Source organism: Mercenaria mercenaria, chromosome 12 (genome assembly GCF_021730395.1).
Source record: "Mercenaria mercenaria strain notata chromosome 12, MADL_Memer_1, whole genome shotgun sequence".
Taxonomy (NCBI): Eukaryota; Metazoa; Mollusca; class Bivalvia; order Venerida; family Veneridae; genus Mercenaria; species Mercenaria mercenaria.
The window spans coordinates 29,288,675-29,308,743 of NC_069372.1; the positions used below are offsets into that span (position 1 = coordinate 29,288,675).

Sequence of the window (20,069 nt, forward strand, 5' to 3'; positions counted from 1 at the left end):
TTATATATTTTTTTTCTGTTCTTGTCGGACGATGTGGATGCCAGTGCCTTTTTTTAGTATTCGTTTAAACATTGCGTTATTTCTTAAATTTATTTTAACCCCAAGATTGCATACAGTTACACTAAAAACAAGGCAGTCTGAATGACAGCTAAATCCCCCGCCACTGCTATGGATAGTGAAAGGGTAAAACCTTTGATTTTAGCTGTGACCTTGACCTTGAACTGACATGGCTGACTCATGAATTCTGCACAACGTCTTGATGAGGTGATCATTTGACCAAAGTTTCATGAAAATCCTTCAAGGGGTTTAGGAGATACAGAGCTGAAACCTTTGACCTTCAGTTGTGACCTTGACCTTGAGTTGACATGGCTGACTCATGAGTTCTTGATGAGGTGATCATTTGACCCAAGTTTGAAGAAAATCCTTCAAGGGGTTAAGGAGATACAGAGTGGACACCAAATGGAAGGCTCAAACCTTCGACCCTTAGTTGTGACCTTGACCTTTAGCTGGCATGGTTGACTCATAATTTCTGCACATCGTTCTGATGAGGTCATCATTTGACCAAAGTTTTATAAAATTCCTTCAAGGGGTTTAGGAGATATAGAGCGGACACGAAATGGAAGGCTCAAACCTTTGACCTTCAGTTGTGACCTTGACCTTGAGCCGACATGGCTGACTCATAAGTTCTGCACATCGCCTTGATGAGGTGATCGTTTGACCCAAGTTTGATGAAAATCCTTCAAGGGGTTTAGGAGATATAGAGCGGACACGAAATGGAAGGCTCAAACCTTTGACCCTAAGTTGTGACCTTGACCTTGAGCCGGCATGACTGACTCATGGGTTCTGCACATCGTCTTGATGAGGTGATCATTTGACCCAAGTTTTATAAAATTCCTTCAAGGGGTTTAAGAGATATAGAGCGGGCACAAAATGGAAGGCTCAAACCTTTGACCTTGAGTTGTGACCTCGACCTTGAGCCGGCATGGCTGACTCATGGGTTCTGCACATCGTCTTGATGAGGTGATCATTTGACCCAAGTTTTATAAAATTCCTTCAAGGGGTTTAGGAGATATAGAGCGGACACAAAATGGCAGGCTCAAACCTTTGACCTTGAGTTGTGACCTTGACCTTGAACCGACAAGGCTGACTCATGGGTTCTGCACATCGTCTTGATGAGGTGATCATTTGACCCAAGTTTCATGAAAATCCTTCAAGGGGTTTAGGAGATATGGACCGGACACGATTTTGTTACGGACGGAAGGACGGACGCAGACCATTCCTATAATCCCTCCGCCACGGCGGGGGATTAATAAGATAATTTAATTGTGTCAAATGTTGAATCACCCTTTAAATTTCATTGTGTATTACAATATTGCCTGGGGATAAGAAATATTCGGTCAGTGTTGTTTCAAGCTGGGTCATAAAAATGGAACCCCAATTACTACAAGTGATAGGTACTTTAAATTTTATGGTTTTATGGTTAACCTGTTAAGTACATCATTTTGCGCCCTGCTGAAAAAAAAGACGTTTGTGGTCATATTTGAAGATTTACAGCTGTAAAATGGAATAAAACATAGAACTGAAAAAATACCAGTAAATCGGAAATATCGTCAACCTTAATTTGTTAAAATGTCAAAATGGTCCGTTGAAAATCGATTTAAAATAACAGACTAAGCTGAGCAATTACTTATTGTTTGTACATGTATGGTCCTGAAAGTAAATCTTTGTTTTAGATGTATAATATGTAACAATTTTAAATATGTTAGATACCATATTCATATTACTAAATATTACTTTTATTTGACAATAAATAAAGTATTATATACATATTCGACTTGTTCCGCATTTCACTTTAATATTAATTTAAACTTCATTCAAGTACATCGTTAGTAAACTGTTTGCCTGTAAATGCATCAGATAAAAAATTATAATGACCAAAGCTATGAGTTATCGATTCACCCCACCCCCACCCCCGTGTTACAACAACAACACTTTGTACGGAAATCGACAAATTGGATTATTTGTTCTCCCGCTTTATCGGTTTTAAAGATGTTACTAAAAATTTATTTTAGGTCACTATAAAATTCTTATAACTTTCAGATTAATAATCAAATTCTACATAATATAAATTTTTATTATTACCAACCTTTTTTTATATAATACTTTGAAAAAAAATACGCATCTCAACCGCTTAGTTCTACATAGACTTACAAAGTCTGTAGAGATAAAATAATCTGTAATAGTATTAATTTCTTCATACTGACACTGATATTTTCGCAGAGAAAAACATTTTCTCTCTAGACAGAGTCAAAAGATGTAATTTTTTGCAAAAGTGCCATCTAGAAAAAAGCGTTATTTTGTCAGATTACCGGTACCCATTTTCTAACAAGAGGACCATGATGGTCCTGAATCGCTCACCTATCCCCACATGACCCAGTGTTGAACTGAGTATGACGTCGTTATTTCTATTATTTGACAGTGACGTAGTTTTTGAGCACATGTGACCTAGATATCATCAAGATAAAAAATTCTGACCAATTTTAATGAAGATCCATTGAAAAATATGGCCTCTAGAGAGGTCACAAGATTTTTCTATTATTTGACCTAATGACCTAATTTTTGAAGGCACGTAACCCACTTTTAAACTTGACCTAGATATCATCAAGATGAACATTCTCACCAATTTTCATGAAGATCTCGTGAAAAATATGGCCTCTAAGAGGTCCCCAAGGTTTTTCTATTTTTCGACCTACTGACCTAGTTTTTGACCGCACATGACCCATTACGAACCTGACCTAGATATCATCAAGCTGACATTCTAAACCAGTTTTCATGAAGACCTTTTGAGAAATATAGCCTCAAGAGGCCCACAATTTTTCTATTTTTAGACCTACTGACCTAGTTTTTGATCCCACGTGACCCAGTTTCGAACCTGACCTAGATATCATCAAGGTGAACATTCTGACCAATATTCATGAAGATCTCATGAAAAATATGGCCTCTAGAGAGGTCACAAGGTTTTTCTATTTTTAGATCTACTGACCTAGTTTTTAACCCCATGTGACCCAGTTTCGACTTGATCTAGATATCATCAAGGTAAACATTCTGACCAATTTTCCTGAAGATCCATTGGAAAAATATGGCCTCTAGAGAGGTCACAAGGTTTTCTATTTTTAGACCTACTGACCTAGTTTTTGACCCCACGGGGACCCAGTTCGAACTTGACCTAGATATCATCAAGGTGACCATTCTGACCAATTTTCATGAAGATCCATTGAGAAATATGGCCTCTAGAGAGGTCACAAGGTTTTTCCATTTTTAGACCTACTGACCTAGTTTTTGATCCAACATGACCCAGTACAAACTTGACCTAGATATCATCAGGTGAACATTCTGACCAATATTCATAAAAGATCTCATGAAAAATATGGCCCTCTAGAGAGGTCACAAGGTTTTTCTATTTTTAGATCTACTGACCTATTTTAACCCCACGTGACCCAGTTTCGAACTTGACCTAGATATCATCAAGGTGAACATTCTGACCAATTTTCATGAAGATCCATTGAGAAATATGGCCTCTAGAGAGTCAAAAGGTTTTTCTATTTTTAGACCTAATGACCTAGTTTTTGACCCCACGTGACCCAGTTTCGAATTTGACCTAGATATCATCAAGGTGAACATTCTGACCAATTTTCATGAAGATCTTGTGAAATATATGGCCTCTAGAGAGGTCACAAGGTTTTTCTATTTTTAGACCTACTGACCTATTTTTTTGACCCACATGACCCAGTTCGAACTTGACCTAGATACATCAAGGTGAACATTCTGACCAATTTTCATGAAGATCTTGTGAAATATAGGCCTCTAGAGAGGTCAAAAGGGTTTTTTCTATTTTTAGACCTACTGACCTAGTTTTTGAGGCACGTAAACCCAGTTTCGAACTTGACCTAGATATCATTCAAGATGAACATTTCATAAAGATCCCATGAAAAATGTGACCTCTAGAGTGGTCACAAGCAAAAGTTTACGGACGCACGCACGCACGCACACACGCACGGACGACGGACGCCGCGCGATCACAAAAGCTCACCATGTCACTTTGTGACAGGTGAGCTAAAAATAAAAGATTGTAATTATTAACTTTATTAATGCTTTTCCGAGATTCCAGTTTTAATCGAATGAATGAACGTGCGTGCCGCCTTATTCATTCTTAAAGCTAGCCTCGGCTACCTAGCTTCTACGAAATAAAACTTCTATCTGGAGTTGTTTTTGTCCTTTCAACTTAATCTCGTTTAACCCCAATGGTATTCATCAAAAGATTTTTGCACGATATTTTTCTTTTATTTCAAACACTTGCAACATCAACATTTGGTGACTGACATCCTTGTAGACTATCGGTGAAAGAATGAATGAAATAATAGTTAAATGATTGGTTGTGAAGAATGATCAATCGAATGAATGATGAATGAATGAATGAACTATTTAACGGCTATTCTGAATTCTTTTTTTTATTTAAGATTACAAAATTAAACTGCCTTTTGACGCTTCTGAATTTGTTAAAGCAATAAAAAGCAACCCGTGTTTCCGATTAATTGAAATATAATTCAGGGTCTGGTTTGTCACACAAAAAAAAAAATCGTTTATAAAAATTAAAACATATAAATCAAATAAGTACTTACCGTGACTTCCTTCCCTCTGAAAATGAAATAAACAGATTATCGCGTTGCGGTCACTTGAGCCAGATTTTATCGCTTCGGGATATAACACGCGAACGTGACGAAGCGTGTTCCCAACGATTGGATACCTAATATATGCATTAAAGACCCAATTAATTTGCCTAATTTGTGTTAATTGGCATTCATCGAGTTTCTGATATTGTCAATTTGCAGGTAGAAAATTTAGAAATTGTCAGACTGGATTACCAGGCTTGGGGTACAGGGGCTATCAAATCTGATTTAGTTAAAAAGCATACAATTATATCAATTAATTTTGCAGAAAAAACTGTTCGGCAGAAATTATATGTACAGTTTATTTTCGTGGAGATGGGTAAATTAGTGTAAATGCTATATCATTTGATTTAATGAAATACACTCATTAATCTTTGCCAATATTTTTCGAGCGTTTTCGTAATTTTAAGCAATATTTGTATTTATACAGTCAATCAGTGTCACCCCATCCACGTTACCACGGTTTATCATTGCTTTAAGTAAAGTAATGTGATGTTATCGCTACCTTTTTTTATCTCTATAATTTTTATTTTTCTCTTAAAGTATTTATTTTTAGTACGCTTGTGACTGGTAATGTGTCTTTCTTTTTGTCTAAGAATATTTTAAATAATTGCTTTTTACAACGGGTGAATATGGTAACTTTAATAAATGGCCAAAAATATCCGGTGCGTTTGACAAATAAGTGAAAGTTTGCAAATAATTTAGGGGAAAAGGTATGGCCAAAACTCGAACCCACTACCTGATATTGGCAGCTAAACGCTTTGTCGCCCAGCTACCTGCACATGCAATATTTATAATATCAACTAAGAATTATATATGTAATATTTGTATCGCTATTTATGTTTGACATTGAAAATGAATTTATGGAAATATACAAAAATATTCACATGTGCTAGGTTAATACTAAAGGACCCTACATCCACGAGAAATAAAATAGTCTGCCACAGTGTTACTACAGTGGAATAGAGGGGACATAGGAAACATTTTATTTATCACGTTCACACGTGTTAGCACCACATTCGCACATGTTAGAACCACGTGCGAATGTGCTGATTACATTTGCGCACGTAATAACTATCTTAGCTAAAACGTTCGCATGTGATAGCTATCACTTTTCGCAGTTGTTAGCTGACACGTGCGAAACGTGAAATATTCCCAAACGAAACTAATCGAGATATCAGCCTTTTTTTTTTTTGAAAACAAGAAACACTTACTTCGTAAATTACAGCTAACAAATAAATAACACTTCCTTATGAAAGACATCCATTTAGAAAAATTGCAGATCTTTCACAATTTTTCATTGATCAGCTACACGTGCGCACGTGTTAGTTATCACATGGGCACATGGTAGTATAACGTGCTGTCACATTGCGCACGTGATAGTTATCACCCGCGCACGTGTGAATTACCACATAACGCACGTGGGTAGCTAACCCGTGCGCACAAAAAAAATAAATATTCCCTATGTCCTCGCTATCCACCGTACTATACATAGAACATCTGCAGAATTACTTCGAAACAAAAGTCAAGGGATATGAAAATATTTTTCGTTTAAATGATTATAATTAATAACAGTTGAAAGTGAACATTGAACAAAAAGGTATAAAATACAAAATTTACAGCTCTTTAAATTTATATTAAACTGAATGACTTTCGGTAGATTAGTCTTTCTTTATTACCAAAAATGCTATGCTATCTACATGTTGGTTTAAAGATTCGACCCACCTGGAGTGGGTTTCCGAGGTCGAGTGGTTTAGATCGATGACTTAAAAACCAGTTGCCCCACCGGTGCGGTTCCAAGCCCCCACTCAGAGCGTTAAAATCTCCATGTGAGGAAGACATTAAGCAGGTGCTCGCTCGTCACATGAAATAAAGCACGTAGGGGGACCAGGGGTAAATTTCCCCAACAAAAGTACAGGAAAGTCGCAAAGACCAATAATGTGTCAGCCCAACGTTAACCCAAACAAGAGACATGATGGTCCTGAATCGATCACCTCTTCCACATGACCCAGTTTTGAGTATGACAAAGTTTTTGACCAACTTTATAAGATCCTGAAAAAGTGCCTCTAAGTGGTCACAAGGTTTTCTATTTTTAGACCTACTGACCTAGTTTTGAAGGCACCTGACCAAGTTTCGAACAAACCTAGATATCATCAAAATGAACATCTCCAACTTTCATAAAGATCCCATGAAAAATTCACTCTAGAGTGGTCACAAGGTTTTTTTCTATTTATTAGACCTACTGACTAGTTTTGACCGCACTAAACCCCGTTTCGAACTTTACCTAGATATCATCAGATGAACATTCTGACCAACTTTCATGAAGTTCCATAAAAATGTGACCTCTAAGTGGTCAGAAGGTTTTTCTATTTTAGACCTACTGACCTAGTTTTTGACCGCACTGACCCAGTTTTCAAACTTGAACCTAGAATCATCAGATTTAAAATTCTGACCAACTTTGAATTTCCCATGAAAAAGTGACCTCTAGAGTGGTCACAAGGTTTTCTTTTTTAGACCAACTGACCATTTTTTTGACCACGTGACCCACTTTCAGACGACCAGATATCCCTTTAAAGGAGAACATTCTGCCAACTTTCATAAGACTCCCCGAAAATGGGACCCTAAGTGTCACAAGTTTTTTCTATTTTAGGGGCCTATGACTCTAGTTTTTGAAGGCAATAAAACCCGTTTCGAATTGGGCCTAAAACATAAATGACATTCTGACCAACTTCATGAAATCCCATGGAAAAGGACTTGAGTGGTCACAATGGTTTCTTTTTAACCTACGACCTATTTTTGATTCCACGACCCAGTTTCGAACTTGACCTGATATCATCAGTGAACATTCTGACCAACTTTCATGAAATCCCAAAAAATGTGACCTCTAAGTGGCAAAAAGGTTTTCATTTTTAACCTACTGACCTTGTTTTGAACGCACGTGACCCATTTTGAACTTTACCTAATACATCAAGATGAACATTCCCACCCAAATTTCCCGAAGATCCCATGAAAATGTGACCTCTGATGGGCACAAGTTTTTCTATTTTTAACCTACTGACCTAGTTTTTTGAACGCACGGGGACCCATTTCGAACTTGGCCTAGATACATAAGATGAACATTCTAAACTTCAGAAGATCCCAAAGAAAAATGTACCTCTAGATGGTCACAAGTTTTTCTATTTTTAGACCTACTGGCCTATTTTTGACTGCAACGTGACCCAGTTTTAACTTGCCTAATATCATCAAGATAACATTCGACCAACTTTTATGAATCACATCAAAAATGTTTCCTCCTAGAGTGGTCACAAGGTTTTCATTTTTAACCTACTGACCTAAACTTTTTACCGCACGTGACCCAGTTCAACTTGACCAATATCATCAAGATAACATTCTGACCAATTTTCATAAAGTCCCATGAAAAATGTGACCTCTAAAAGTGTCACAAGCAAAATTTACAGACGGACGGGCGCACGCCGACGGGCGACGGACACCGCGGCGATCAAAAAGCTCACCTTGTCACTTTGTGACAGGTGAGCTTAAAAAAACCAAAAAATGACCTACTCGGTCGGTAGCAGACGAATACTGATTAATCAACGAAAGGTTTGGGTTTGAATCTTTGGACGCAGACACATTATATATTTTTTTTTCGTTCTGTAAAATTAGAATTGATTTCATAAGTAATAGTATCAATACTGTCTTATATACTTTTTCAGTACAAAATATAAATGGGTAAGTTTTCCCCTTTTTTTCTAATAAATATTTCATTGTATGCACAAGCTTGGAAATGGCAGAAAAAGAGTTTTAAATTTAATGCTTTGCATTAGATTTTACAATGGCGATGATCCCATGTATTTATCACTACAAAAGATAGGATGAATGATTAACCCTTTCTTTTCTCAATCGGCATTTAGATTAAAAGTTAAAATAAATCGGAACGCTAGATAATATGGATTCATTCATTTTGATTTAAATTTATTCCTGTTTGGTCCGTGAATGCTTTTTCATTAATATAGTATAAACATTCTTTCTTTCAATATTGGCATTCATCTCTACATACACGTACAAGTTCGAAAAAATGCAAAACGTTTGACCTTTGAAATGGCCGAGAATATAATTTCACTACACATATTGATTGCATCCGATTTTTGAAATATATAAATTATTTAAACCCAATTTCCGGGATATACGAAATATAGGGAGTGTATACAACCAAAATACGGACATTTAATACGTCCCGTTTTCGAAAAACAAATTATTTAACCCGTATTTCCGGATATACGGGGAAAAATCGGGGTTGATACGAAGAAAATATGGAAATTTAATCCCGATTTCCCAAATAACAAACTATACAACCCCCCAATCCAGGAAAAAGGGGAAATATACGGGTTGATACAAAGAATATACGGAAATATAAGTCCCTATTTTTTTAAAAAATACAATTATTTTAAATCCCTATTTCTGGGTAAACGGGGAAAAAACAATTGTAACCAACAAACGGGGCATAACGTGCCATATTTTCGAAATATACAAATTTTTTAAATCCCGTTTTCCGGCATATACGGAAAAATACGGATTTAACGAAAATATACGGGGAAATTTTAATCCCTGTTTTTCGAAATATACAAAATAACAATCCCGTATAACCAAAAATCGGGAAAACGGGTTGTAATGAAACAACACGGGGCATACTGTCCCCCATTTTCGAAATAACAAATTATTTTAAAACCCTAATTCCGCATAAAAGGAAATTTAAAGGAGTTTTATACAAAAAAAGGGGGAAATTTAATTTCCCCGTTTTTTCAAATAACAAATAACTATCCCGTATACCAGAATATACGGAAAAAAGGGGGTTGTATAGAAAAAATATATGGGAAAAAATACGCCCTATTTTCGTAATATACGATTTTATGTTTCCCGTCACCAGAAATACGGAATATACGTGTTGTAACACAGAAAACCCTTTATAGAATTTCCCGTATTTCAATAATAACGGGTATTGAAACTAAGAAATTCCATTTCAAGTATACGGAAATCCTATTTTATTGTAACGGACTTTTAAAAAATACAAGCACCCTACAGCCCTATTTTTGGTTTTTCCCATTTTTTTCCCCCAATTGGTAAATACGGATCCCCTACACCCCCGTATATTAAATCTTTTTTCGAGTGTTTTGGTGAGGAATGGCAAAAAAAAAATCCGCAAAAGTTTTAAAGGGGTTTTCTAAGACAAAAATTTTTATTGTCAAAATCAATTTTAACAGAAAAAAAAACGTTTTTAAAATGTACATATAAATGTATGATACTTGATCCTTACTAAAGAAATTATTTTGAAGGAAATGCTTACTTAATAAGCTTAGCTTTTAAAAATTAAAAACAGTTATTTGAAATGTAGCTTGAATTTAACTGGAACAAAATTGCCTTTGAGTGTTGGCACCAAGTGTTGCGTTTTACATGTACATTTGACATAAAAGAACACTGCCTTAAAGAACACAATCAAATAAGAATCTTTAAATGGCGGGGGCATTTAAAATTTTTGCAACTTTACATGTTGAAGGTTTGAACATTTAAAAAAAAAAAAAAAGGAATGGAAATATATATATATATATATATTTTTAGGGGGTGGGGTGAACAGGTGAGGAAACAAAACTTCACATGTTGATTATAAATATTGACGGAAAATTAAAAATGAAAAAAAAAAAAAAAAAAAAAAAAAATGCATGTTGATAAATACTCATGGAAGGTTTGAAAACAAGAGGGCCATGATGGCCCTATATCGCTCACCTGTTATCATTGCACTTGAGGACAAGAAGGTCCTCAGAAAAAATATCTAAGTCCATAGGACAGGAACAACAAAGGGAAGAAATTTAACCAAAAAGAAAAAAAAATTCTTACAAGGTACAGATATGTCAAAATACACCTAAAAATTGAAGGTACCATCCATGTTGTACCACATAAAAGTGGTCTCGGTTTTTCCCTACGGCCAATAATCAACAAGAGGACCATGATGGTCCTGAATTGCTCACCTGTCCCAACATGACCCAGTTTTGAACTGAGTATGACGTCGTTTTTTTTCTATTATCTGACATAGTGAGCTAGTTTTTGAGCTCATGTGACCCAGTTTTGAACTTGAACTAGATATTATCAAGATGAACATTCAGACCAACTTTCATACAGATCCCATGAAAAATATGGCCTCTAGGGAGGTCACAAGGTTTTTTCATTATTTGACCTACTGACCTAGTTATTGATGGCACGTGACCCATTTTCAAACTTGACCTAGATATCATCAAGGTGAACATTCTGACCAATTTTCATGAAGATCCATTCTAAAGTATGACCTCTAGAGAGGTCACAAGGTTTTTCTATTTTTAGACCTAATGACCTAGTTTTTGACCGCAGCTGACCCAGTTTCGAAACTGATCTAGATATCATCATGATGAACATTCAGACCAACTTTCATACAGATCCCATGAAAAATATGGCCTCTAGAGAGGTCACAAGGTTTTTCTATTATTTGACCTACTGACCTAGTCTTTGATGGCACATGACCCAGTTTCGAACTTGACCTAGATATCATGAAGGTGAACATTCTGACCAATTTTCATGAAGATCTTGTGAATAATATGGCCTCTAGAGAGGTCACAAGGGTTTTCTATTTTTAGACCTACTGACCTAGTTTTTAACCATAGTTGACCCAGTTTCGAACTTGGTCTAGTTATCATCAAGATGAACATTCAGACCAACCTTCATACAGTTCCCATGAAAAATATGGCCTCTAGAGAGGTCACAAGGTTTTTTTATTATTTGACCTACTGACCTAGTTACTGATGGCACGTGACCCAGTTTCGAACCTGACCTAGATATCATCAAGGTGAAGATTCTGACCAACTTTCATGAAGATCCATTCAAAAGTATGACCTCTAGAGAGGTCACAAGGTTTTTCTATTTTTAGATCTAATGACCTAGTTTTTGACCACAGCTGACTCAGTTTCGAACTTGACCTAGATATCATCAAGATGAACATTCAGACCAACTTTCATACAGATCCCATGAAAAATATGGCCTCTAGAGAGGTCACAAGGTTTTTCTATTATTTGACCTACTGACCTAGTTTTTGATGGCATGTGACCCAGTTTCGAACTTGGCCTAGATATCATCAAGGTGAACATTCTGACCAATTTTCATGAAGATCTTTTGAAAATATGGCCTCTAGAGAGGTCATAAGGTTTTTCTATTTTTAGACCTACTGACCTAGTTTTTGACCGCACGTGACCCAGTTTCGAACTTGACTTAGATATCATCAAGATGAACATTCTGACCAACTTTCATAAAGATCACATGAAAAATATGGCCTCTAGAGAGGTCACAAGCAAAAGTTTACGCACGGATGCACGCACGGACGACAGACGCTGCGCGATCACAAAAGCTCACACTGTCACTTCGTGACATGTGAGCTAAAAAGTTACTAAAAATACGCTATTTATAGTAATGTAAAAGGGAAGTACCGTAATAATTCTATTTATAGCCCGGGCGTTTATTAGAAACACGACCGGCTCAAAAGTCGAATATTAGAGACAAATCAACTGCAAACATTCAAAATCTTGATGATTCTCTCATTTTCAAGCAAATTTAAACAACACCCTATTGTTTTAGATCAAAGCGCCTTGAATCCAATATTGATTAATAATCCCTTGTGGGACCCCTGTCTCGAAATGCCAGACTAGTGACGTGACATAAAAGCGCTCGCCTTTGCATTAGCACATGTTTACCTGGGTCAATACACATTACATGTATATATGATATGGCGGCATGTGTGTTAGCTTCAGTTAAAGCAGCCATAAAAGGTTATCATGTTCTTAAGAATAATCATCCTTTTGGAACTATACTGACATGCATATTAGAACCTGAAAACGAACACAGTGATAGTGCTATTGTTCGTGCAAGGAGTGGGCATTGAAATACTGTGTTCATATAAAATATATGGAATTAAAGACAAGAAAAGTGATGTATGCGATCTTACATCAGAGGAGAAATAAGACAACTCGCTGTTTAACTGATAAAAGGTAGGATTATTTTCTAAGATCCATAGTATGGGCGCTTATTAGGTAACATTGTATTTTTTTATTTTTTTCTAAAAAAAGGCCGTTTTTTTTTACAAAAAGTCGGGACTGGGCTTTTATTAGAGCATGGGCTATAAATAGAATTATTACGGTTATTAGTTACGGAGATAAACCCATTTTAATTTGAAATGAAGGGAGGTAATCTGAAATAAAATCAGTCCATAGTTATCTACCCTGATTGGCTCAGTCCAACTAATGACAATAATGAAATTTCAAATAAGTCCTATAAGTACTTACTGATATAAATCCACTTTGATTACAATCAGGAGAGGTAATCAGATATAAAATAACACTGGAACCTACGATTGGATCTGATTTGTCATGATATCCAAAATTTATTGTTGTTGAAGATATTTTGGAAGTTTGTATCAAAAAAACCATAAATGAAGTCTCTATATGGCTGCAAAAGCCAAAATAGCCAATTTTGGACCTTTAAGGGGCCATAACTCTGGAACCCATGATGGAATCTGGCCAGTTCAAAAAAGGAACCAAGATCTTGTGGTAATACAAGTTTGGTTAAAATCAAATCATAAATGAAGCTGCTATTGTGCAGACAAGGTCAAAATAGCTAACTTTGGCCCTTTCAGGGGCCATAACTCTGGAAACCATTAAGGGATCTGGCCGGTTTAAAAAAGGAACCGAGATCTTATGGTGACACAAGTTTTGCGCAAGTTTGATTAAATTCAAGTCTTAAATGAAGCTGCTATTGTGCAGACAAGGTCAAAATAGCTAATTTTGGCCCTTTCAGGGGCCATCACTCTGGAACCCATAATGAATTCTCGCCAGTTGAAGAAAGGAACCAAGATCTTAGGTGATACAAGTTGTGTGCCAGTTTGGTTAAAATCAAATCATAAAAGAAGCTGCTATTGTGCAGACCAGGTCAAAATAGCTAATTCTGGCCCTTTCAGGGGCCATAACTCTGGAACCCATAAAGGAATCTGGCCAGTTCAAGAAAGGAACCAAGATCTTATGGTGATACAAGTTGTGTGCCAGTTTGGTAAAAATCAAATCATAAACAAGAGGGCCATGATGGCCCTATATCACTCACCTGTTATTATTGCAATTAAGGACAAGTCTTCAAGGTCAAAAGATCATAATAGAAATCAATCAAAAGAATTATGAGAAAATATAGTTGGAATTTTCTTTAAGTAACTTTAAAAACAAGATTTGAAAACTTTTTTGTAGAGGTCCACTAGGCAATGCTACATGTCAAATATCTAAGCTCTTCTGGTTTATTTTTAGAAAATTTTGAAGATTTTTCTATGTACAATCAAGTAACCCCATGGGGCAGGGTCAATTTGACCCCACGGGTCATGATTTGAATAAACTTTGTAAAAGTCTAATAGGCAATGCTACATGTCAAATATCTAAGATCTAGGCCTTCTGGTTTATTTTTAGAATTTTTTTTTAAGATTTTCCTATGTAAAATCAAGTGACCCCTAGGGCGGAGTCAATTTTGACCCCGGAGGACAAGGTTTGAACAAATTTTGTAGAGGTCCACTAGGCAATGCTACATGTCAAATATCTAGTCTCTAGGCCTTCTAGTTTATTTTTAGAAATTTTTTGAAGATTTTCCTATGAAAAATTAAGTGACCTCTGGGGCGGGGTCAATTTTGACCAAGGGGGTCATGATATGAAAATTTTTTGTAGAGGTCCACTAGGTAATGCTACATGTGAAATATCTAAGAGTTAGGCCTTCTGGTTTATTTTTAGAAAACTTTTGAAGATTTTCCTGTGTAAAGTCAAGTGACCCCTGGGGTGGGGTCAATTTTGACACTGGGGGCCATGATTTGAACAAATTTTGTAGAGGTCCACTAGGCAATGCTACATGTGAAATATCTAAGCTCTAGGCCTTCTGGTTTATTTTTAGAAATTTTTTGAAGATTTTCCTATGTAAAATCAAGTGCCCCCTGGGGCAGGGTCAATTTTGACCCTGGGGTCATGATTTGAACAATTTTAGTAGATGTCCACTAGGCAATGCTACATGTCAAATATCTAAGCTCTAAGGCTTCTGGTTTTTGAGAAGAAGATTTTTTAAGATTTTCTTATGTAAAATCAAGTGACACTGGGGCGGGGTCAATTTTGACCCCGGGGTCATGATTTGAACAAATTTGGTAGAGGTCCACTAGGCAATGCTTCACACCAAATATCTAAGCTCTAGGGCTTCTGGTTTTTGAGAAGAAGATTTTTAAAGTTTTTCCTTTCGGTTGCCATGGCAACCAGTGTTCTGCATAGAATTCAATTCTTTAAACAATTTTGAAAGGGGGCCATCCAAGGAACATCCCTGTGAAGTTTCATCAAAATTGGCCTGTTGGTTTAGGAGGAGATACTGTTTAAAGGAAAGTGTGGACGGACGGACGGACGGACGGATGGACGCCGGAAGGTGAGCGATCACAATACCTCACCCTGAGCACTTTGTGCTCAGGTGAGCTAATAAAGCTGCTAATGTGCAGACAAGGTCAAAATAGCTGATTTTGGCCCTTTCAGGGGCCATAACTCTGGAACCCATAATGGGATCTGGCCAGTTCAAGAAAGGAACCGAGATCTCATGGTGATACAAGTTGTGTGCAAGTTTGGTTAAAATAAAATCATAAATGAAACCACTATCGTGCAGACAAGAAATTGTTGACGCACGGACAGACGGACGGACTGACGACGGACAAAGGGTGACCATAAAATTATAGATAACTACCAATGAAATGGTTTTGTTTCACATGCATATTTTGTGGGGGCCATTTTTATTCTTATCAAATTCTGACCAGTAGTTTCACAGATGAAGATGTTTAAGTTAAAATGTTGGCTCAGGACGCAGGATAAAGGACGATGGATGCCAGACCGTCCACCTATACTAATAGCTCACCCTGAATAAAGTTCAGGTGAGCTAAAAGACCCTTGAAGTTTTCTTTACATGTACTCCATTCTGCACAAATGACATACAGAAAGTGTTCTGTTTCTATGGCAAATCTTACCTTGGTTGTGCAGGGGATGGTATAGCTCCCTGGCTTGGTGGATTGCTTGCTATCTGTGGACTAGCCTGTAATTATACCAACACTTAAATACAGTATGTATCTATATTGCTACCTTAAGAAAGAAGTACATGAAATAATCAGTAGTACCTGTATCTATTTCTGGTTTCTCTTTGTTTCCAAAAAATTAATATCAGTATTCTGTTTGTTTTTCAATCCTCTTTTTAATTTAATTTGAAAATTTGGAAAACACTTCATAAACAAGAGCTGACACAGGAGACAGCGCGCTGGACTATTTCGATGCTGGATTGTGAAATAGGGTACATCTGAGGAAGCTGGAGTTGTCACTGGAATGTTTAATGACTCAAATGTGGATGAAGATATGGACAATAGCTTAAGTCTCAAAAAATTAAATCAGTATAAAAGGAACATAATTCATGGAAAACTTCTGCAAAAGTAATGCACCATGTGTCATATCAAGCAGCTAATAATTCAGAACTCCTATTTTAAGTTTTAATCAAATCTATTTAGTAATACTGTAGATACAGCAAAAGTGCATTGCAACTTGAACTGGAAATTCTATAAGTAAAGAGAGGGCATAACTCAGAATGTACTGGTGCCGGCATTATCGAACTTGTGTTGCATGATGTGAGTGATGATGTGGAACAACCGTTTTAAGTTTGATTAAATCCATTTAGTAACAGCAGAGATATAAAAAGCATCAATGTTAAACTAATTCTTAATAGAAAGTGCATGAAAACTTTAACCAAAGTGCGGAAGCGGAAGGATGCGACACAGACTTGAGTAGGATAGCTCTCTATACTTTGTATAGTCGAGCTAAAAAGTGGACAGACCTTTTCCATGAGTTTCAAAAAGTAGTTTTCCTTCAACAAGAGAGTGTTTCAACATGTAAAAATGTTTCTGGCCTTGGTCATAGATGTTTGAAATGAAATAATATTATTTAAACATACAAATAGTTTAAATTTTCTTTTACACTGTCATTCCTTAATTTACACAGATGGGAAAAAAAATTGGCACATAATTAATATGTGCATTAAATGCTTTCAGCAAAATTTCAACATTATAAATTAACTATTAAGAAAGTTATGAAAAACCGAGTATTTTGGTTCTCAAGTGACAAGTCTAAGCTTTGATATACTGTCCACAGCAAAAAATGTCAATGAGTGAAAAGTATACAATTTCCTGCCAAAACTACATCATTCATGCATTATAAAGCAAAATCAAGGACTGGTTGTTAATCTTTAGCTATACAGTAAATTAAACGGCAATGACTGTAGATGATATTTAGCATGCAAAGAAACAGACATTTCAAACAAGAGGCCCAATTGGGCTTTAGTCGCTAACCTGAAGAGGACCTCAACTATCTGACCCTTAAAGGGGCCAAACACTCAAAACTGAACAAATTTATGAGAGGACCTTATGTTGATGCTACAGACCAGGATTGATGAACATCCATTGAGTGGTTCAGGAGAAGTAGTCCTTAAAAGGTATTTTTACTTTTAGCCCTAGCAACCCCTAAGAGGGGCCAACTGCCCCCATTTGAACAAATTTCAGGGAGGACCTTATAATGATCCTACATACCAAGTCTGATAAAAATCTGTGTAGTCATTCATTAGAAGAAGTTGTTAAAAGGTATTTCTATTTTAGCTACAGCAGAAGAAGAAGTCATTCAAAGGTATTTCTATTTATAGGTCTAGTGGCCCCAAAAATAGGCCAAATGCACAATTTTAGCTTTTGTGGCTCCAAAAGGAGCCAACTTTCCCCATTTGAACAAAACTGGGAGAGGACCTTATAAATTATAATCATGCTACAGACAAAGATTGATGAATAAAGGGGAGCGGTGGTCTATCAATCCAGGGGTCGTGGGTTCGAGCCCCACTGGGGTCATGACCATGACTTCTCATATGACACCAGTACTGGTTTTTCCAGGAAGCAGACTCGAGAGTGGTTACAATAAGCTTAAAGCTTTCATCACAATTGAGCTAAAACAAATCAGTATAAACTAAAGTTTGATGAAGATCCATCAAAGGCTTAATGTGAAGAAGTTGTTTAATGGTATTTCTAATTTTAGCTCTAGCAGCCCTTAAAATGGGGCCAAGTGCCCCTACTTGAAAGAATTTGGGAGGGGACCTCATAATGATGATACAGACTAAGTTTGATGAAGATCCATCAAGTGGTTCATGAGATGAAGTCTTTTAAAGGTATAACTATTTTAAGCTCCTTTTTAAACCCTCATTTGAACATATCTGGTAAAGGACATTATAATCATGCTATAGACCAAGTTTGATAAAGATCCATTGAGCAGTTTATGAGAAAAAGTCATTTAAAGGTATATCTATTTTTAGCTCTAGTGGCCACAGAAAGGGCAAAGTGCCCCCATTTGAACAAACTTGGGAGAAGACCTTATAATCATGCTACGGACAAAGTTTGCCAGGATGCCGCTGATCGAGGCTGTAATTCTGACCAGTAGTTTCAGAGGAGAAGATGTTTAAGTAAAAATGTTGACGCAGGATGCAGTACAATGGGACGTAGGACAACGGAGTCCAGACTATCCACCTATACTAATAGCTCACCCTGAAAGTTCAGGTGAGCTAAAAATGCATAACCATTAGAACAACCTTCATGATAAAAAGTTGTTTTTGCTTCTTCTATAATTTTAGATCTAATGTCCCCAAAAAGTGACCGAGCAGAACCATTACTGTAAGACAAAGTTCAATAAAGTGGTTCATGAAAAGAAATCATTTAAAGATTTTTCTATATTTACCTCTAGTGGCCCCTAGAAGAGGACCATACAATGATGCTACAAACCAAGTTTGTTGAAGATCCATCAAGTGGTTTGTGAGGAGAAGTCATTTAAGCATATTTTTATTCTTAACTCCAGTGGACCCTAAATGGGGCAATTTTGTGTCCCTACATGAACAAAATTGGGAGGAGACATACAATGATGCCAAAGACCAAGCAATTCATAAGAAGAAGTCATTTGAAGGCATTTCTAATTTTAGCTCTAGCAGCTCCCCCATTTGAACAAATTCAAGAGAGGACATCATAATGCTGCTACACACCAAGTTTGATGAAAATCCATCAGGCAGTTCATGAGAAGATGTCATTTAAAGGTATTTCTATTTTTCGCCCTTAAAAGGGGCCAACTGCCCCTATGAAAACCATTTTGGGAAAAGATCTTATAATGATCCTCCTGACCAGGTTTGATGAAAATCCATCAAGCAGTTCATGAAAAGAAGTTCTTATAAGGTACTTCTATTTTTTAACTCTAGTAGCCCCTATAATGGGCCAAGTGCCCCCCAACTGAATAAAGTTGGTTAAGGACCTTATAACAATCAAGTGGTTCATAAGAAGAAGTTTAAAGGCATTTCTCTTTTCATTTTAGCTTTAGCGGCCCCTAAAATGGGCCAAACGCCCCATTTGAATAAATTTGAGAGATGACCTTATAATGATGCTATAGACCAAATCTCATAATGTTCCATCCTATTTTTAGCTCTAGTAGCACCTAAAGGTGCAAAGTGCTTCCACTAAATAAATTTTGGAGAGGACCCTATAATGATGCTACAGACCAAGTTTCAGATCCATTGAGCTGTTCATTCAAGAAAGTTGTTACAAGATATATTTGTTTTTAGCTCTGCAACCCCTGAAAGGAGCCTAGTGCCCGTATTTGAATAAGATCAGGAGAGGACCTTATAATGATGCTACTGACCAAGTTTGATGAAAATCCATCAAGCGATTCATGACAAGAAGTTCTTTACAGGCTTTTCTATTTCTTCTGAGCTCTGGTGGCCCCTAAAGGGGCCAAGCTTAACCATTTGAACAAACTACATCGAGTTCTATGCCTGGATGCTACTGACAAAGTTTGGTGTAATTCTGACCATAGTTTCAGAGAAGATGTTTAACATAAAAATGTTGACAAATGACGAAGGACGATGGACACCAGACCATCCACCTATACCAAGAAGGGAGGCCAAGCATCATGCTTTGAACAATTTTGGTACTCTAAGAGGATGACTAGAAAATGCTATAAGCCAATATAAGTTCTGGGCCTTGCAGTTCTGGAGAAGAAGATTGTTCATTTTTTTCCTGTTGTGAGTGTTCACAATAGCTCACCCTGAACATTTCATGCTCAGGTGTGCTAAAAGGGGCATTATTTCATCAAAAAGAAAACAATACACATTGAACCTATATAATACAATTGATATTATCAAAAGGAAGGTATGCATGTAGTTCCATTT

The 20,069-nt window shown here is 36.6% G+C and overlaps 1 protein-coding gene across 5 annotated transcripts in view; it reads right to left on the minus strand.

The window, feature by feature from the left end:
- The window catches only part of LOC123534966 (mediator of RNA polymerase II transcription subunit 15-like), a 286,252-nt gene that overhangs the window by 141,193 nt on the left and 124,990 nt on the right, over positions 1-20,069 (minus strand). For all 5 annotated transcript variants that reach the window (XM_045317469.2, XM_045317467.2, XM_045317468.2 and 2 more), the window contains one exon: positions 15,814-15,878. In XM_045317469.2, the coding sequence (XP_045173404.2) occupies positions 15,814-15,878 (65 nt within the window). The remainder of the gene's footprint in view (positions 1-15,813; positions 15,879-20,069) is intronic.